General features: G+C 39.4%; 1 protein-coding gene across 11 annotated transcripts in view; it reads left to right on the top strand.

The window, feature by feature from the left end:
* Positions 1–21,807, top strand: part of TTLL5 (tubulin tyrosine ligase like 5) — a 301,096-nt gene that overhangs the window by 44,151 nt on the left and 235,138 nt on the right. For all 11 annotated transcript variants that reach the window (XM_023184491.2, XM_023184480.2, XM_023184475.2 and 8 more), the window contains exons 10-12: positions 9,549–9,650; positions 11,411–11,502; positions 12,271–12,378. In XM_023184491.2, the coding sequence (XP_023040259.2) occupies positions 9,549–9,650; positions 11,411–11,502; positions 12,271–12,378 (302 nt within the window). The remainder of the gene's footprint in view (positions 1–9,548; positions 9,651–11,410; positions 11,503–12,270; positions 12,379–21,807) is intronic.

Here is a 21,807-nt window from a genome sequence, read left to right as displayed (position 1 = left end):
AGAGCTCAGAGCTCAGACTATTTTATGCCCTCTCATATTTAGAAGGTATTAATTGAGTTTTTTTTTTTTTTTTTTGAGATGCAGTCTTGCTGTGTCACCCAGGCTGGAGTGCAGTGGCGCGATCTCGGCTCACTGCAAGCTCCGCCTCCTGGGTTAACGCCATTCTCCTGCCTCAGCCTCCCAAGTAGCTGGGACTACAGGTGCCCACCACTATGCCCAGCTAATTTTTTGTATTTTTAGTAGAGATGGGGTTTCACTGTGTTAGCCAGGATGGTCTTGATCTCCTGACTTCATGATCTGCCCACCTCGGCCTCCCAAAGTGCTGAGATTACCGGTGTGAGCCACCACACCTGGCCTGTTGAGGTGCTTTTTAAGTTTTAAGGTAATGTGACTTACGAGATTAAGTTCAAGTTGTTATATTTTGAAGTTTTGTGTCCTATAGCCACAGAATTTTATAGGTAATTGTTTTCATAAACCCTTTAAATTGTTTAAAATAAGTATGCAACTACTATGCTGTGTTCTTCTCCCCAACAAAACTAAATTTTTGTATTAGCCAACTAGTTCGCCCTGAAGTTCTTTTCATGCGTAGTGCCTTTGATATAGAGCAGGGGTGTCCAATCTTTTGGCTTCCCTGGGCCACATTGGAGGAAGAATTGTCTTGGGCCACACGTAAAATACACTAACAGTAGCTGATGAGCTTAAAAAAAATTGCAAAAAAAACTCATAATATTTTAAGAACGTTTATAAATTTGTGTTGGGCCACATTCAAAGCTGTCCTGGGCTGTATGCAGCCTGTGGGCCTCAGGTTGGACAAGCTTGTTATAAAGCATAGCAGTTTAGGAGGTGGTTTGCATCTGTGAGTGGTCACAACAAGCTAAAAAAGCCTGGTCTGTGTATGTCTCTGTATTTTAGAAAATGCAATTGGAAGATGGGAAATACCATGGATAAAAGAAGGCTACCTATTTATGTACAGGTGCTTTGACAAATATTATTGTACTCTGACAACTATTATTTTAGAATGGTCTTTTAATGATTTTAGAGACTTAGTTTTTTTGAAATGTATCCTATGACTTGAAATCAGTGAAAGTGGACTAACCAAGCCTTCTCGCTAGTGGAGCTCTGTGTTCCATTCCCCTCTAGGTGGCAGTGACAGCATTTATAAGTCCCGTCATATTCTTAACTGAGATTTTGAGTTTGAGCCCTGGGAACATTGGAGACTACCAAAACTCCCTAGTTCTGGCCTCTTGTTTCTTGAAAATTGAGAAAGGGAAGAACTGAAACATCTCCCAGTTATTAGATAAAGGGCTGGACCAGGCATCTGAACATGAGCTGACTACTAGCTCTAATCAGGTTTTTATAGGAAAGAAATTGTTGATAATGTTTGTAGACACATGTGCTCTCATGAAGGATCACTATACAAAATTAGGTGTAAAAGCCTATTCCTGGCCAGGTGTGGTGGCTCACACCTGTAATCCTAGCACTTTGGGAGGCTGAGATGGGAGGATTGCCTGAGGCCAGGCGTTCAAGACCAGCTTGGTCAACATTGCGAGACCGCATCTCATGAAAAAAAAAAAAAAAGAAAAAAAGCCATTCCTTATGTTATTTAGAACAAAATGAAGGTAAAATACACTCCTAACTTCTCAGATATGCAAGGTGCTGAGGATTTTCAGCTTTATAATTTGAGACTTCTGAGCTTTCTCTCTTTTGTATTATAAGTTTCATCATTCTCCTTCCTCTGCTCATCCTCACCTTAACTTCTCTCCTGTGTCAAGTTTTAGAAACTGATTATGTCCTGCCAAAAATTGGACTTTGGGAATAGAGAAAAGAGATGGAAGTTGTGCTTCACTGTTTCTCAAGGATATCATACCAATATGTTTTGCTTAATATTCCAAAGATATTGTCACCAACAATATTAACAGCCCTCTCTATGGGTGAAATTTGGCACAATTTTAAGACCTTTCTGGTTCAGAGCACAATGTGAGAACAATAGCACCAATGTTTATTATAGAATTTACTACAAATATGCAAGTGCTTTGGCTAACTGGTTGTGTGTTGGAAGTCAGAATCTACTGAATTAAGTATAACCCTTTTGCTTCCAGCAGAAACAAAAAAATTTATATATATATATACACATACACACACACACACACATATAGTCAATGGATGTTTTTTCTCAGGATAATTAGAAAAACAGCTTTTAAAAAACTCAGACCAAGTGGACCAGAAAACAACATGAATTTTCAGGGCTTTGGTTAGGTTTACCTGAAAGTGTAGGTGAATAAAAAAGCTTTATCAAAGCTTTACAAAAGCATGACACATGGCAATCTGATGCGCTGTTTGCGAGAGTCCCATGAGGGTACATTGTTCCATGCAGTAATTTCAATGTGCCTAAGTTCTTGTGTCTTCACTCATTCTGTATCTTGACATTCACTTGCTTTGTTGTAACCCTCAGAGTCTGTTCAACTATGTCGACAGTCTGTAGCATCTCCAGATCTGCAGCTTTTAGTTATCTTGGGCCACATGTATTTTATGTAGATATAACTGAAGATAATCAGTTTGGGATGAGATTACTGGGTTACACTGAGGCTCAACAAGAAAAACCATCATCTTTCCTAAAGAGATGGAACAGGAGGCAAATACAATTCATTTTCTTCTTTAGAAATGAATTCTTTTACACCCTGTCACTTCTGTTTTGGACCTCAAATTAATGCTAGGGGACAGAAAGATGAAGTTCATTTCACAAGACAGTTTTGTGATATAAGTTATTTTGTGTAAATTTTTTTACACAAAATTAAATTTACGAAAACCCTAGTTTCTGTATAGGTGAGTGTTTTTAGTTGTCCTTATTGTTTTATTAACGTAAGAAGTGGGAGAACTCTGTTTTCTTATGTGTGGGTAAAATATTGAAGAAGTGTTGCAATTGTTCCCCCTGGTATTTGGGTGCAACTTCTTGTGATTGTCACAGTAGCCCTCAGAGGTCCTCTGTGCTTTTGACTTTTTGCTTGCATGTTGCTGTTTTGCACCACCAGGGGACACTCAGTTTCCACAGAGGGGTGCTGCGCTCTACCAAAATGGTGCAGATTCTTTTTCCCGTCAGGGGTGGAATCCCAAAAGATTTTGTCCTGGATTTTACAGCTTTAGGTGGATCCAGTATTGGGTTTAGATGATTTGACAGAGCCCTTTCTGAGATGAAGCTAACAGCCTGATTTTCACTGAAACAGGAAAAATAAAATGTTCAAAAAAATTAAAACAAAATGGAGTTAAAAACCAAACGTGTTGCCAGAGACCCAAAGATAGGCAGCTCTAGCAACTTGCGGGGCGTCTGAGTACCCATCCAGGGAGCTGAGTTCCACCCATGCGGTGGAGGTGGGAGGAGAGGACTCTGGGAAGGTCCCGGATGGAACAGCCTTTTTTCTGCCTCAGCCATATTATTCAGTGGGAATTCAGAAAAGACCCCAAAACATGTGTACTGCCTTTCCCTTTCTCCCCACCCCCAGTTCCTTCTTCAGTAGCCTTCCTTGCTAATTAACACTGGCTCCGCAGGGATATTTACCTTTTCTCTGCTGGATTCCTGCGGTTTTGAAAGAATTCAGGTACTTGCTGGTTGCCAAGGAATTCAGATTACCTCACAGGCTGCACACTGTCCAGAATCTGCCACAGCAGCAAGTAGGGGGAAGAGACACCAACAAGGGGGAGAAAACCCTTTCCAGTGCTCATTGTCACCCTCCCTGGCAGGCCCTTGCTGTTTGTGAAGTTTGAGTCATTTCTGGCTCTAAAGACAAGGGATCAGGCTGGTAATCCCCTCCCAGACGGCTCTGTAGGGCGCTGCCTAGTCACTGCAGCACTTTGGCAGTCTCCCGGCTGCAGCTGGTTGACAGCAGATCAGAGAGCTCTTGGGCCTCTTGTTCTCTTCCATAAGATTTTTCTGGGTCAGGCCAGGATGAAACCCAGTGGCTCCTGGCAAGGCTGCCTGAGGTGCTGTCTCTTCATCATCCAGACCTCTCTGCCTCAAAATGCCTACACCTGTTGAAGGATAACTCATGTGCCACAGCAAGGGGCTCCCCGAGGCTGGCCTTCTCTTTTCTTTGTACATTTGTAGTGAATGTTTGTCAGGAAATATAACTACCAAAGAGGATGTTAAACTTCTATGTCTAGAATGCCTGTGACTCTGACCATAAGAAGATACGGTATTAAAAAAAAAAAGTTTTTAAGAAAACAGCAGGACAGAAAAAAAAAAAAAAAAGAATATGTGGGGTCATATTCTTAGAAGAACAGACTAGTTTTTGAATAGGGGAAGAGAGTTTAAAAGATGCCGCTAACTCTCTGGTTTCCTTCTTATTTTGGTTCCATATTGGTAAAGATCTTGGAGCAAGCAACTCCAGTGCAGTTTCAGTTAATGTTTGCCAAGTCCCTACCGTATGCCAAACATTGAAATCTTTTCTCCACACAGACATTCAGACTTTTAGACAAATTATTACCATTGTCTTGATTCTCAGGGAGAGACATTAGAAAGCAAAAAGGAAATGTAACTTACGATTTAAAAATTTATTGTCAAAATAAAGATATTGTCAAAGACAATTCATATTTGTTTGCAGTGTGGTTAAAAAAGGGGGAGGGGGCGGCAAATAGTTCTATATTCATCAATAGGCTGAGAAATAGTACCTAAGGTTTTGAATTTAGCAAAGAAAGTAGGAACTCCCCCACTTTTTCTTAGCTTGAAGGTCAAGGCCTTAAAGGTCTGTCGTGAGAACTTTCCTAAATCTTGATCTCGTTAAGAGGGAGATTCAAGACTCCATTGTGTAAATGTTCGCCTACATTAGGATGAGTGCAGTCATGTAGTCGTGCTATATAACAATGGGCAAGGAAGGACCACATATACTATGGTAGTCCCATAAGATTGTAATGGAGCTGAAAAATGTCTGTCGCCTAGTGACATTGTAATCTCATAACACATGTATTACTTTTCCTATGTTTAGATACACAGATACTTACCATTGTATTCCGGTTGCCTACAGTATTGAGTATAGTACAATGCTGTACAGGTTTGTAGCCTAGGAGCAAGAGACTATACTATCTATCCTAGGTGTGTAGTAGGCTATACCATCCAGGTTTGTGTCAGTATCCTCTATGATGTTCACACAATGATGAAATTGGCCTGTCAATGCATTTCTCAGAACATATCCCCATTGTTAAGTGACGAATGGTTGTATGTGCAAACGTGGTCCTGGAGTACCTAGTAAATAGTGCTCTTTTAGATTATTGTTAATAGAGAAATTGTGTTGAAACTTCAGACCTAAAGAAGGTGAAATTTTATACTATATGATGGTCTAAATCAAAGGTCACTAACATAAATGCTCACAAGTACATTCACTGAAAGAAGAGTGGAGACTGGAGAATGGAGAGTACATGTACCATCTAGAGGCATTTGCTACTTAGTGCCAGCAGCTGACACTGATATTGCCAGATCTGGTTTGTTAAGTGTGGCTTGAACATGTAGATTTTTATTGTGAAACAAACCACTGTTTTACACTTTTAACTTTGAAACCATTTTGAACTTATAGAGTTGTAAGACCTGTAAGAATTATGTGAAAAATTGCCTTTTACCCTATGTCTAGAGATCTCATTCCAATTCTGCCAGTTATCCTAAGGAATTTTTTTTTTAAACTACAAAAGGATCCAATCAGGGATCACATGTTGTGTTTAGCCGTCAGGTCTCTTTAGTCTCCTTCAGTTTGAAACAGTTTCTTAGTCATTCTTTGACTTTCATGATCTCAGCATTTTTGAAGATTACAGGCCATTTTGTGGATTGTCCCTCAATTTGGGCTTGTCTGATATTTTCTCATGAAGAGACCTAGGTAATGCATTTGGGGCCAGAATGCCACAAAAGTGATACTAATTCTTGTCATTGCATTATGTCTGATGGCACATGCTAGTCATTTAATGGTGTTTGACTACTTGCTGTAGGTGATATCTACTAGATTCTTGCACTGTAAAGTTATTTGGTCTTACCGTTTGTAATTAGTAAGTATTTTATAGGGAGATGCTTTAAATCAGGTAAAATTTCATTCTTCATCTCATTTCTCAGTTTTAAGAGAAATCTATTGATTTTTCTTGCCTTAATGAATTATTGCTATGGTAGTTGCCAAATGATGATTTTCTAATTCCATCATAACTTTTACTTTTATTTTTTGGCATTTTTCCGTAAGGAAGAGCTTTCTCTTCTTATTTATTTATTCATCTATTTGTTTATACCAATGCAGACTCAAGCATTCCTATTTTATTTAATGGGTTATAATTCTTTACTATCATGATTTATTTTGATGCTCAAATTGTCCCAGATTTGGCCAATGGGAGACCTCTCAAGCTGGCTTTGTGTCCTTTTGACATGTCTTTATCATTCTTTGAGCACAAGATGTTTCCAGCTCATCTTGTTCTTTCTCTGTTCTAGCCCTGAAATCAACCATTTCTCCAAGGAGCACTGGTTGCTTTTTCATGGAGTATAGTATTTAGAAATCAATATCTGGGTGCTAGATATGCTCACTGTCCTGGGGCATTTCTGCTTTCAGATCCTGGCCATGAACAGAATTAGGAAATTATGTATATATGTACATATACACGTACATCTATATTTCCATATATGTCTCTAATATATTGTTGAAAACCAGAAGTTTATACTAGTACCCACAATTCTAGTTCAAAACTACAGAGTTCCTTCTCATTTTTTGCTTTTCATATTTTAAAATCTCTTCTCCAACAGCAGGAAATCTGGCTCCCAGTATCTTTGAAATATTTATTTATTTGCTCAATTCCTTTGTATGTGGCCAGATTCATTACCCCACTGGGCCACTGTCCCACTCAGATGCCGTTTTTATATGGATTTAGACCTCTATTTGGTGGCCACCCTGCTTAGAAAACCTCCTTTTGCTTCTGGCTGACTTCCCATCCTAGTCACCATCTTCCTTTTTTTTTTTTTTGGTTACTCACAATCTTCCTCATGTGGGCCCTGGCTACCACTGGGTTGCAAGAAGGAAGGTCTGATTTTTATATGTTGTTCAGGTAATTAAAGTTTAAAAAAAAAAACAAAGCTTTTGTAGGTTAATCAGAACTTGACCAGTAGGTCAGATTCAAGACTAATGTGACCTCTGGTCTAGACAATAAAAAAGAAAATAGTGATCAGATGTTGATGATGGCTTATTTAATATGGATTTTAGTGATAGCTATAAGCTTTTACTGGGGTAGGAGGAAAGATGAGCACACACCTTTTCTCTACATAGTATATGTTCCCCACTAGACTGAGGGAGATACGGAGTGGAGCACTTTCACCCTTCGGGGGAACTTTTCCTTTAAGCTTTTTTGTTTCACTTTAATTTTTGCTTCCTTCTGCTTCATACACTCAGTTTAGAATTCCATGCTTTGATATTAGAAATCTTATCCTTGCTGGGGTTCAGAATAAAACACTCCAGTGAAAAGGAGGATTAGGAAGAAGAAACATGAATTTTTTTTTTTTTTTTTTTTTTTTTTAAGATGTGCAGCCCTCTTGAAGAAAAGAATGTAGGAATGACCAATGTGTTGGTACCAGATTCCAGCTTACCACAGACTTTTATCAGGCTTTTCATGTTGACCAAGTTAGATCAGGTACTTGTAGTAACTACAAGAGATGAAAAGCCTCTTTTTCTGAAGCAGAGGCTTTCCTCTCCTTCTAACTTATTATTCATTGCGGGGAGAGGATGGCAGGAGGGATGTCACCTTGAGGTAATGTCTGGCTGAGGCAGGCAGCCTCTGTGGGGCCAGCACGGGACCCCTTTGCATCTCACAAGAATTCAGAGAGTGACTGTCTTCAACTTGCTTGGACAGTCTATCAGAGGAAGATTGGGATGCATAGGCAAGGCTTACTCACCAGGGCACTGGGGTGTGACATGGCTAGAAGTTAAGTGGTAACTACTGGAAGTTGGAAGTTTCTAGAAAATCTGGGGTCCTTCTCAAGCATAGACGTAATAATGCTCATCAAACTCTTGTCTTTTAGCCTAGTCATGATTTTCTTTGTCCACATCCTTTTTCCTATCCTTGTGTTTGTTTATTTTAGTTTTTTGGGTTTGGGTTTTTTTCTTTTCACTTTTCTTTCTTTGGCTCTTGTATATTTCTGGTACAGGGAATTAGGGAGTGGAGATAGTGGGTGGATGAGAAGAAACAGAGAAGAGGAAAATTTTTTAATGCTGACCTTTAATGTGGTGAAAATTCATGTTGACTTCATAGTCTGAGTAAGCATATGTAAATAATTTGTAAGTCATATGAAAATAAACTTGTGGCCTTCCTTTTTTTTTCACACACTTGGATATGCCTCTTGGGAATACCACTGTAGTGAAGGGTGATATGGTTACAGTGGTATGTAAACAGGGGTTAATATTTACCATAACCATTCGCCTTGAGTGTCCTTTTGTTGATACTGAGCATCACTGGAAAGTTCTCTCTTTCCCTGGTTACTTCCTTCGGAGGCACATATATTTTATACTTTGGTCTTCTTTTGACAACAGTCCAGGATATCATATTGCTTCCCTGTTTTCAGCGGGCTCCATGTTTTATTCTTCTTTCTTTTGCCTTCATTCCAAATTCAGGACTAAGTCTCTTGCACTGTGCCCATATTTATGCTGTTTTGCTTTGTCTGCTGTTAATGCTGTCATTATCATTCTTTTTTAAATGAGTATTATGGATCAGTTCTATTCTTTCTATGGATGTGAGCTCTAAGCCTGTATATAGCTGTGCTGTCCTTTTTTCTTTTTGCTTAATTTTTTTCATTGAATGCTGTAGTACCAGGCACTGTGTGGGCACTCAGTAAGTGTGTCTGTTGCCTAGGCTGGAGTGTAGTGGTGCAATCACAGTTCACTGCAGCCTCTGTCTCCTGGGCTCAAGCAGTCTTCTCGCCTTAGCTTTCCAAGTAGCTGGGACTACAGGTGCACACTACCACGCCTGCTTAATTTGTTAATTTTTTGTAGAGATAGATTCTTGCTCTGTTGCCTAGGCTGGTCTCAAACTCCTGGGCTCGAGCAGTCCTCCTGCCTCGGCCTCCCAAAGCGTTGAGATTACAGGCATGAGCCACCATGCCCAGCCCGTTGTTATTTCTTGACCAGCTAATGCTGTATCACAGTATCCTACACACAATTTCCCAGGTTGTAAATAGCTATATTTTCAATTCTCGTTCTTCCTATTGGTGTAATGTTCTATATAAGAGAAGCAGTGTCTTGTTGTGATTAAGTACATGGGTTTTGGAGTTGGTGTGATCTTGAACAAATTATTTAATAGACCGCATTTTGTTTTCACATCTATTTTTCCACTTGGATACAATATTATCTACTACTTCATAGGGTTGCTTTAAGGATTGAATGAAGTATGACATTATAAAACACTTAGAATGGGAGTTAGCACTTCGTAGGCACTCGGTATTTGTTAGATAATGATATTACCCTCCTTTATTATTATCTCATTGATCCTCAGTTCCAGCCTGTATGTCCTTGAAACTCTTCCTGGCATTTAACCTGTTTCCCTTCTATCAGGTTTGCAACTGTGCGATATGATCAAGGAGCCAAGAACATTCGGAACCAGTTCATGCATCTAACAAACTACAGTGTGAACAAGAAGAGTGGAGACTATGTCAGGTACTGGCTGTGTCTGAGCCAGAAGTCAGAGGTGTCAGTCTCAGATGCGGGTGTTGTAGTGGTGGAAAGGTAACATGTGGCACTGGAGGATAACGTTACATTAATGTCCATGTACCATTTATGGAAAACTGTTAGTCATATAACAGTGTTGAGGCATATCTCCTGCTGCTTTTCCATTGCCTCCCCAGTTAACAGTGTCACCTTTCTCTACCAAATTGTGCTTTCACAAGTTTTTCTTCCTCATTGCCTTCCCTCACTTGACTTAGGGATGGGAATTTAATAGGCATATGGAACGTTTTAGAAGTTAAGAAATGAGGTCATTTCAGCGCTTGGCAAACATATCAAAAGCTTAAAAAATGACTGTACCCTTTGACCCTGCAGTTCCATTTCTAGGAACTTAACCTTAAGAAATAAGAGATGTACACACAGGATCAGCGATAAGAATGTTCATTGCTGTATATTTGTAGGTGGAAAAAGCAGGTTATCAGCACATGCAACTTATGTTCTTGCTTGAATATGAGATATCTAAAGCTGCTTATTTTTGCTGAGCGGGCAGGAAGAAAAGACCAGAAGTAATACCGAAGTGTTAATTTAGCTTAACTATAGTGGGTAGGATTGTGAGTGAGTGATTTTTATTTTCTTCTCTGTGCTATTATGTATTTTCTAAATTTTTGTAAAATAAATACTTGTATGATCAAGAAAAAGAAAAGGAAAAAATTAAAGAAAGAAAGAAATGAGGCCATCTCAGCAAAGGATTCGGTGGAAGGGAGTACCAGCCCAGCTGTGTGGAAATATTCTTTTTGCTCTGTTTTCTTTCATCCCGATCATTTTGCCAGAAAGTAGAAAAGTAGAAAAGAGACCCAAATAGTTACTTTCTACTCAGACTAAAAATAGGTTCTTAGCAGGTCCAAGGAAAGAAAGAAAGGAATCTGGAAGTGATAGAATAGTTGCTGAAGCTATATAGGTTTCGTCAAATGTCCTGTGAGCAGCGTTTGCATTGACTGAAGAGATCACACCTCCACTGTGAAAGATGAGCAAAGGCACAATTGGTGGAAAGTGGGATGCTGGTAGGGAGTGAGGAGACAGCTGCAAAACACAGGTTCCAGATTGCAGGGCTCTTCCAATATTCACAGGAGGCTGTGCTCACCACTCCGCTGCCATAGCAGTAGTATACCTTCCCACTCTTACTGTCACTCCAGTGCACTCTCTCTTCAGTGATACCTCAAAAAATATCAAGAAAAGCTATGTCTAATGCCAGAGAGGAGGGAGCCTGCTTCAGATGCCAAAGCAATTCTGTGTGGGATTATTTCACCAGTGTGCTGCACCAGGTTAACTCACTTACCCATCCCAACTCAGTTCTTGTCTGAAAATGGCATCAGAGGTTGTTTTGTGTACTCAGGTGACATTCACCTCAAGGGTTAATTATCTGTTAATTTATTATAACCATTCTTAGTTTACCTTCTTTCACACATTGCTCTCACTCTTTCTTGATGCATAATTGTTTGGTTAAAGAATTTGCTGCCTTCTTCCCCACCCTCTTGAAAAAGGCAAACTATATGCATTTTCATTTCCATTGAAGAAATTGGTATGAAAGGATATATAACAAAAAGGACCAAGAAAAAGTGAGTAACTGGAAGTCAGCAAAGTGAATTTAAAAAAAAAAAAAAAAAAAACTTAAAAAGACAAGAAGGCTGTTTGCAAAGAATCTTGTTATTATAGCCAAGCCTAGTTACATATGTGACTTTATTAATTTGTTTTAGTTGTGATGATCCAGAAGTGGAGGACTATGGAAACAAATGGAGCATGAGTGCTATGCTTAGGTACCTGAAACAAGAAGGCAGAGATACAACCGGTGAGTACTGGGCCTTTTTCCTTCTTGACTTCTCTTCTTTAGATAACTTTATCATTGTCTCTTGCCAGGAATCATTCTCTATTGCTTTGATAGTGTTGCTGAGACGGGATGATTGTCCTTGGTGTTACTTTTTCCTGCAGTTGACAAGCTGGGGAACAGGTTTTCCATTACCCTCAAAATCCGTTTTCTTGTTTCTGGTCTGAAAGGCGTAACTTTTTCCTTTAATTCTTAGTGAATTTACCCTTCTTGAATGTTGAACTACCGACTAAAATATGGTCAGCTTTTTATAGAACAAATTGCCTGTCTCCATATTGGCCCCAAGTTTTGAGTTTTCTAAGTTAATCTCTCTCATTCATGTTGCTGAGCTGGAGAATGGGCACTGTTTGAGCACAGGGCTTCAAATCAAAATGGGCACAATTGCTGAGCCTTGAGCAGAATGGGAAACTGTGTGCCAAAAGAGACTGTCTCAGTTCACAAGGGAAAGGGTCATGGGGAAGTGTAAGAAAGGAAGTGAGGCTCCTATTCCATTAGGTGTCTGTCTTTTGTCATAAGAGGCCACCTGAGGGTATCCCTTGGCACCTACATTCTTGACTGTGTTGAACTGTTCACAGATATGCCTGCCTCCATAGCACCCATTCAGAAGTCTGCCACATAGAGACTGTTTTGACTGAGCACGCATGCTTTCATAGTTACATTGTTATCTGGAATCCAGTTCCTAATCCATGTATTTTGGTATTGAGTCTGAAATTTAAAAATTTTTGTTTGCAGCATTGATGGCCCATGTAGAAGACCTGATCATTAAGACTATAATCTCTGCTGAACTAGCTATTGCTACTGCCTGTAAAACCTTTGTTCCTCATCGCAGCAGTTGTTTTGGTAAGGAGACTCAAGAAGCTTAACATGTTTGTGAAGAGGATCTTGGGAAGTTGGATGGGATTCTTGGGTAGAGAGGCTTAGTGATTCTTTAGCAGGAAGAGGTATGTGATGGACTTTTGTTTCTTTCTAAGCTTATGTAGCATATGAAGAGCCTACTAAGAGGCCAATAGTGAGCTTGGTCAGAAGTCCCCTGAGGAATAACTAGCTTTCTGTGTGGGAAGCAGGGATTGGAACGAACGTGTTGGTCTTTCTGTCAGAGTGCAGTCAGAAAAAGTCTGCAACAGACTGTACAGGAATCCAACTCTAACAAATATATTCCAGAGCTCCTTGGCAGCCAGACTGGGAACAGTTCCAAGAAGCCCTGGCTGGTACCAGCATGTGCTTTCTCCCATTTTCCGATGACTCCTCCTTTTTGTTTGAGTCTTCTTTCTAGTGTGTTCCTCCCCCTCCTCTCTTTCTCCCATTCCTCTTCCACTTTCTTTTCTTCCTCTTTCTCTTCCCCTTCTCCTTCCCTTCCACTCCACCCCCAACTCCCTGACTGCACAGAGAAGCAGTTCACAACTACAGGATCAGGAAATTTTACCTACTGATCCTAGCTATGATGGTAGCACTGAGGGTGCCTATGGACATTGCTTCCTATGTGGAAATGAATGGATTTGTGATTGCCCATGTGAATGTCTTTAAAGTCACATAGGCTTTTGGCAGGGCAGTGTTAGGCTTTGTTAGTAAAATACACTAGGGTCTTTAATGGGGAGGATGATTAAAGTGTGGTGTGGAGTGATACAGGTAGTAAGGATATGAGAGTCATGGCTTGCTTAGAAGGCAGAGTAACAGGGAAATAAAGAACATGGGTTTTAGAGCCTGACAGCCTTGGTTTGTAACTATATATATCCCTATCTAGTTTTGTGATTTTCAGCAAGTTACTCTAATCCTGTTTCCTCAACTATAAAATGGCAGTAATGATGGTGTCTACCTCCTCCCTTCTGAGAGTACCATGAAGATCAAATGAGATGATGCACGCAAAGCGCTTGACACAATGCCTGGCCCTTACGTTGTACTCAATACAAATTATTTGTTATTTTTATAATTAGACGTCATAATTCTTGATCTCTTTAGCAGATTATCATAACAGGCTATATTTGAGGGACACTTGAAGGGAATTGTTGAGATCGAGTAGAAGATGGTAGATAAATCAGGACCTAAAATTATATGGGAAAAGAAGAGGTTGTAATATACTTTTTAAAATACATACCTAATCATGTCTTCTAAAATCCTTAAATGGTTCCCTAGGCTTAAATTGTATAATGGAAACTTAATATGACCTGAAAGCCTTCTAAGGTAACTCTTCTAGAATTCCATTTCCCCTCATATACCTTATAATCCAGCTGTACTATACTATACTATACTTCTAAGCACTCCGTAGTTTTGTGCCACTGTATGAGTTCCGCTGTTTGGCCTAAAAACTCTCCTTCTGTCTGTGCCTTGCACACTGCCATTTCTTTTCTAAGATTTAGTTCTCCACATTGCCTCCCCCCCTCATGCTGTTCTTTTTTTTTGAGACAAGGTCTTGCTCTGTTGCCCTGGTTGGAGTACTGTGACATGATCACCGTTCACTGCAGCCTTCACCTCCTGGGCCCAAGTGATCCTCCCATCTTAGTCTCCCGAGTAGTTGGGACTATAGGCATGTGTTATCCTGCCTGGCTAATTTTTTAAAAAACTTTTTGTAGAAATGTGACCTCACTATGCATTATGCTTTTCTGTGCTTGTTTGATCATTCTCTTTTCCTATCACATCATGATGTTTTGTTTATACATACACTTCCTCAGCAGTGTCTGAGTTTATTTTCTTGAATTCATAATAGCATAATAGTGTCCTTTCTTCCCATTTCACTCTACTTCTGCCAAACCAGAGCTTTCAACATTTATCTGGTCCCCTTTTAAAATTTTGTTTGTTTGTTTGTTTGTTTAGTTTTGTATTACAGACAGGGTCTCGCTGTTGCCCAGACTAGAGTGCAATGACGCAATCATATTTAGCTCACTGCAGCCTTGAACTCATGGTCTCAAGTGATCCTCTTGCCTTGGCTTCCCCAAATACTAGGCTTACAGGCATGAGCTACCAAACCTGGTCCTTTTCTTGCTCGCTACCTCTGCACCTGTTTTACCATGTGTCTGAAATGCCTTTCTTGTATTACTTTACCTAATCAATTACGGACATTTTTCAAGACAAAGTCAAGTGTCACTTCTTTGGTAATGTTTTTTTTCTAATGCTCCCAGAGTTAGCCTGCCCTGCCCATATACCCCCAGCACTCTGTTTGTTTGTGACTCTACAATAGTATCTGTATGTTGTCTGGTAGTCATGTGTGTATTTGTCTCCTGTAGTCGACTGGAAACTGCTTGAGGACAGTAAGAATATCTCCGTCAGTTTTGCCCCCACCATGCATGTTAGCACTTTTTTTTAAAATTGAAACAGGATCTCACTATGTTGCCCAGTCTGGCCTTGAACTCCTGGGCTCAAAGGATCCACCTGCCTCAGCCTCCTGAGTAGCTAGGACTATAGGTGTGTACCACCATGCCCAGTTGCATGTCAGCATCTTTTGCTCTTAGAGGATGTTCAGGAAATGTTTCTTGAGTGAGTGATTGGCACTTGCTTTAATTGCTTTTTTGGTGGCCTGACAGTAGACTTCCCAATAGATCTGGTTTGGTAATGGCCTAGAACTCTTAGAATTATTGTAGACTGTTTGAGGATGGGGTTGGGGGGTTGGGACTAGGAGCATAACTCCAACTTCCAAAATCTCATTAGTTTTAAATGATAAATAAAAGTTTATTTTTCTACATCTACTTGGCTCTTATGTGAGGGTAAATTTCTGATATCCCTTGCTGTAAAAATCTTTGTTCTAACTAGTTAATTATAAAACCTCTTCTGAATGTTTCCTTTTTTTGGTTTGTTTTACAACTTGATTGCCTTTTGGAAGCTTGGGAGCTTCATTATTGAACTTACTGGCAATAGAGTGTTCGGACGTGAAAGAAGCTGTGACTTTCTCTGACTCAGTGAAATACCCCTTAAGTCCGTTTCATCAGCCATGGGTCTCCTTTCTTCCTCCCTACTTGTATTCAGCTTTAATAAATTGAATGCATCTGGAGTTTTTTTAAGTTGTTGACTATCTTCTTGGCTTTTGTGGTTCTAATTCCACTTCCTGTCAGCCCTGGGATTTTGTGTGCTTCATTAACCTCATCCCATCAGATATGATTCTGTATACGTGTGTATGTTTGTATGAGTCTCTGCCTCCCACTGACTCCTAACTTCCCCTGGGGTTTAAGTTACAAGGAATAAGCTAGTTTTTTTTTCCCATTTATTTTAGAGTAAACAGGAATTGAAAGCTTCCCAGAAGATTTTGGCTTAAACAGAGCATTGGTGCTTTTAGGGGAAACCAACAGACCAGACATGGGGTTCACTATATTCTTTCGGTGGTTGTTCCTGTCCTTCCATCTTATGAATCTCTGCCAGGGGCATTCCCTTACTATCTCAGTATTTGTATCCTACGATCTCTTTCCCATCCTACCACCTGTAATGCTCAACTATGTTTCCAGGTATCTTCAATATCCCATCCTATTTATTTATACATTCAACTTTTCTTCAGTTCCTGCTGTGGGCAAGTCATAGGTTAGCCTTTCAGCAGTGTATTCCCATGAAGTTTGTTCCTCTCAAACCAAATTTTATGTAGGATAAGAGATATATATATATATCTCCGTTGCACTGTTAGTGTTTAAATGTAGACTTGAGAACCTATACAAACTACCTGAAACTTTGTCATTTAATGCTTTTTCCTAGATTTGCACATCTGATAAGGACCTTAGAGAATAATTAGTTCAGATGTACAAATTGAAACCCTGAGAAATGAACTCTTGTCCCAGGTTCTAGAGTTAGTGAGTGTAATAACTCAGGTCAAAATGACTCAGCTTGGATCTATGGGGCTTCAGAAGATGGGTTTTGGCAATCAAATAATCTTGATCTTAAGACTTTGATTTATAGAATTTTTTATGCCTCCCTCAATAAGACAATTTTTTTACAATCTAATTTTTGCTGCCTTCCAAGACTGTGAAAATATGGTACCATGTGACATAATATGCTTAAACAGCAATCCTTTAAATATCCTTAGCAAATTGGCATTGTGAGATACAACCGGCTATGAGAATAGCTTTTTGACCAGTTGAAGATAAACAGCCAAAAACAACAGGATGTTAGCTGTTCTTTAAAGATGTTGCTGCTGACAGTGGCTTTGTCTCTGTGTATGAGCATGGCTGAAATCATGGATTGTGACCCAGGCCTGGGATCATGGGGACAAGTTGTGGGGCCACTTGTAGAACTGATCAGCCTGGCCTTGTTGTGATCAAAGCCCAGTGACATGTTTGCTCAGGACCAACCATGCCCCCAGAACACCTCTCTGTTGAATGATACCTGGTTTGGTTTTCTATTGCTACCATTCTTGACCATTTCACAGGGTAGCCTGAGGTTCTTATAGAGAGGGTGTCCATAAATAATTGTTGGAAGAATGAAAGCAGGCAGCGTACATTCTCCAACAATGTAAACTACTTGGCCACCCACAGAAAAATAATGAGAATCATCAGTTTCTTCACTTTTTGAAATAATCTCCTTTTTTGGTTTATCATATACCCCTGTTTAGATGGGAAAGGAAGTTTACTACAGAAGAAACTTATGTAGGAAGTATCTACTGTTTATCAAGCAAACATTGGTTATTTCCTTTAATTTAGTTTTCACTGGTTATTTCTTTTTAGTCTTCAGCAATTTTGATTGGTATTATCTGTGTTTTATAGACATGGAAAAAAGATTCAGAAAGGTTAAATAAGTTGTCCTAGGTCATGCAGCTAATAAATGGCAAAGCCAAATTTGGGAGCCAGGTCTCTCTGGCTCTTTCTCCACCCACATAAAGACATGTCCTTATGAGTCCGGCCACTTTTGGCATGCCCCATATCCTGGATTCTCCCTCTGCTCTGCCGTAACTGGATCTCAGGAAAAATGATATCATCCTTTCTAGCAGATCAGGCCTGGAAAGGACACTCCTTTTGCTCTAGTCCTAAATACTCCTTTCAAATCTACCTTTACATCTGGTAACCAGATAGCATATTGATTTCTTGGACTACCTAACAAATTTGCTGTGGGCATTTTTTCATTTTCTTGTGGGTCTGCTTTTTTCTAAAATTCTCCTTCTGGACCCCATATAAAGACTTCCTCTTTAGCTTTTCAGTTTGAATCCAAAGCCAAGGTAAAAAGAATTTCCTTCATACAATAGCATTTCAGTGGCAGTGAGTTCTGGCTAATGTCAGCACTTTCCATTGCCTCAGGGACGACAGCTTCAGCTGGGACTTTATTTCTGGGGAGAGTTAGTGGATTGATCCAAAATTAGTGGTGTGACATGTTTAGTAATCTATTAGGCCTTGGATGGATTATTATTTTCTTGAGAAAATGTTTTTTTCCCCCTCTCTCCCTAAACTATCTTTTATCGGGCTTTTTCTTAATACAGCTTTAATATGTAAGGTTCTTCCTAAGAATCTCTCTTTTTTTCTTTATGATTGGTGGCTTTATTATAAATATTTCAAGTCTTGTGATCAGGATTATTTTGTAGGAAGTGGCTGCCAATTATTTTGTCTTTCTCGAAAACTATGCATTGTTTTTCACTTAAAATATATTTTTTTCATTCAGGATTTCTGAAGTATTTCCTATGTGCTAGTTATGGTGCAGGCTACTTGTAATACAGCAATGAATGAAACATGGACCCTGCCCTCAAGTGATAGGGAGGAGCAGACATGAAATGATAAATGACAGTACAAGTAGTATAAGTGACTCAGGTGTTCTAGGAATGTCTAAGAGTTACTAGCTGTGTCTAGGGGATCCACAGAAAGCCATTTTTAATAGCAGGAATGTAATGTAACAACATACAGTGTCGTGACAGGATGTGATTTTTTTGAAATGGTAAGAAGTATGACTAGATGTAGTGTGCATAGAATGGGGGAATAGGAGATAGAGTTATGGAAGTGGATTTGGGCCAGAATATAAAGAATTGACAAGTTTAAATTCATCTTGTAGCTAACAGACAGCCACTGGAAGTTTTTGAGCAGGGGAGCAATAGGATTATTACTATTTTTCTTTAACTTTTATCATAATTTGATCCAAAGCTTAGGATGACAGAATTACAATAAAGGAAATACGGTACAACATTACTAGCAGTGACTGACTTAAAATCTTCTAGGAACCAAGCTGACATCAGTGTCTATTGTTGGAACAATTCACTGCCTATCTCTATGTGAGTTAAGTTTGTTTTTTTAAGAAAAGTATAATTCTGATTACCGTGAAGAATGGCCTACAATTAGGAGAGGCAAGTGCTAGGGAAATGACTAAGGTGGTAAGAGGTGTGCTGTGATAATATATACTTACCATGGTGACGCAGCAATCTCACTCATAGGTATTTTCCCAGAAGAACTGAAACAATATGTTTTTACGAATACCTGTGTACAAATGTCTATAGCAGCTTTAGTAATAATTGACAAAAATTGGAAACAATCCAAATGTCCATCAACTGTTGAATGGATAAGTAAATTGTGGTATGTCCATATAATGGAATACTACTCAACTATAAAAAGGAATGAACTACATTATTGGTATGTGTAACGACATAGGTAAATCTCTAAAGCACAATGCTAAGTGAAAGAAGCCAGTCTCAAGAAACTACATATTACATTAATTTCATTTATTTAACTTTCTGGAAAAGGCAGAAAGCAGACAAAAATAAGATCAGTGGTTGCTGAGGGTGGGAGTGCAACTGGAGAGGTGCAAAAGGGAATGTTTGTTAAAATTGTCCTGTGTCTTGTGGTAGACAACTGCATCTATTTGTCAAAACTCACCAAAATGTATACTTTTAAAGGGTGAATTTATTGTATGTAAATTAGACTTTGATAAATCTGCCTGAAAACAAAAAGCAATGATAGATGGATGAACCTCAGAAACATGGTAGATGAAAGAAACCAGACTCAAAAGAGTATATACCATATGATTCCATTTATGTGAAATTCTAGAAGAAGCAAAACTAATCTGTGGTGAAAGAATAAGACTAGTTGTTATCAGGGATGGGGGAAACGGCAGGATACTTACCAGGAAGCAGCACAAGGGGTCCTTTTGGGGTGATGGAAACATTCTGTGTGGGCTGATAGGCATGTGGGTTACATGGATATGTCCAATTATCAAGACTTGTCAAGTTGTATGCTTAGATCTAACTCTTTCATCATATGTAAATTATTCCTCAAAAGGGAACAGAGAAGATTAAAGAGATTAAAGAGGAAGAAACTGGCTGGGCACAGTGGCTCGTGCCTGTAATTCCAGCACTTTGGGAGGCCAAGGAGGGTGGATCACTGAGGTCAGGAGTTTGAGACCTGCCTGGCCAACATGGTAAAACCACATCTCTACTAAAAATACAAAAATTAGCCAGGCATGGTGGCAGGCACCTGTAATGCCAGCTTCTTGGGAGGCTGAGGCAGGAGAATTGCTTGAACCTGGGATGTAGAGATTGCAGTGAGCCGAGATCGCACCATTGCACTCTAGCCTGGGAGACAAGAGCAAAACTCCATCTCAGAAAAAAAAAAAAAAAAAGAGAGAAAAAGAAACTAAAGAGAAAAATTAAAGACAAGAAAGAGTGATAGAGATTTGGTGACATCTTGTATTTGGGAGGTGGTAAGAGAGTGTTTCTAGTTTGGAGCCTGGTGGATGGGGTTACCATTCTCAAGATGAAGAATAATAACAAACCAACAGTTTTAGGGAAAGAAAACAAGGGCTATTTCGTTGAGTGTTGAATACCTATGGAATATCCTAGTGAAGATGTCCAAAAGGCAATTCGAATTATGAATTTGGTGTCCTGGAGACACTTGGTTAAAGATGTGATCATCATATTAATTGTGGCCATGAGAATACATGAGATTGCCTAAGGAGAAAAGTAGAATTGAGAAGGAAGGAGACCTGAGAGTGTCACCCTGAGCAAACCTACCATTGAATATCTGGGTAGAAGAGAAGGAAGGAAAGGAGGAGTGGAAAGAGGAGAATCAGAAGAGAGCAGTGTCCTGGAACCCAAGGGAGAAGAAAGCTCCAATAAGTTAGGAGTGGTCATCAGTTTCAGATGTTTGGGCTTAGCAATGGGGTAGTCTTTGGTGATCATACTGAGAATAATCAGTTATTAGAGAGGGAGCAGAAGCAAATTCTTGGGGCTGGGAATGAGTAGGTGTTAAGAAGTTCAGACTGCTAAGTGTAGATTGCTTTTTCAAGGACCCATATTAAGGAGGTAGGGAGCTAAGTTTGCTTTAGTTTGGCTAGGGGCTGAAGGAAATAATTCTTACTAAGGAAAATTGTCCTGGGGAAATGTTCCATAAGGCATTGATTGTTAATCTGATTCAAATTTGTCTTCGTTTGTAGCTGATTCTGCAAACCTGATCAATATGTGCATCAATCATTATTTTCACCCTGTTGTTCTTACTATTAATAATATTACCACTTTATGAAACAGTTGAATCCTGTGCTTCAGCTTTTAAACAATGAGGAGAATACTCTTTTTCTTCAATCAAATGTTGTGTTCTCTCGCTTATATAAAATGTTAAAGTGGACTTGTAGATTTTGCAAGTAGATTTTTCCTTTTAAATGCCTTATTTAGTGCTATATCACAAATGATTTTTCTCAGGTTAAAGGGGCAATATTCTACAAGATTACTGAAGATTACATCAGCTATTCAGAAGAATGTATTAGCCGTTAAAAGCTATGAATTCTATGAAAAGAAGATAGGTGAAAGAGCTTCCTTTTCTTTGTATTTTAAACTATAGGTAATATGTAAATTTTGTATAGTTACTTGAAGGTGATCCCATCTCAAACTCTTGTATAGTTTGTGATGATTTTTGCAAATTAAATGGAATCCCGTATAATTACTGTGGAAGCCAATTCATTCATGGTAACTTTTCCCTAGAGGATTTGGAATATGCGTGTCTAACTGAGTTCATACTGCCATATATATGTAAATAGCATCCAGATATTGACAAACAGTGATTAATAAAGAAGCTAAAGGAAACCAAAGGATGCTAACAAAATCTCAGAAAGAGAAATGATTTCTCCAAGTTCCACAGTGTAGAATCATGGGGACGACTAAGGTCTCTAGATTCCCATTCTAGGATTCTTTTTTTTTTTTTCTCACCCAGGCTGGAGTGCAGTGGCGGGATCTTGGCTCATTTTAACTTTCGCCTTCCGGTTGTAAGTGATTCTCCTGCCTCAGCCTCCCCAGTAGCTGGGATTACAGGCGCCCGCCACCACGCCCAGCTAATTTTTGTATTTTTTTTTTTTTTTGAGGCGGAGTCTTGCTCTGTCGCCTGGACTGGAGTGCAGTGG

The sequence above is a fragment of the Piliocolobus tephrosceles genome, chromosome 6, assembly GCF_002776525.5.
Source record: "Piliocolobus tephrosceles isolate RC106 chromosome 6, ASM277652v3, whole genome shotgun sequence".
Classification (NCBI taxonomy): domain Eukaryota; kingdom Metazoa; phylum Chordata; class Mammalia; order Primates; family Cercopithecidae; genus Piliocolobus; species Piliocolobus tephrosceles.
The sequence above is the reverse complement of the archived record's forward strand: the minus strand, read 5'-3'. Positions and strand labels throughout refer to the sequence as shown.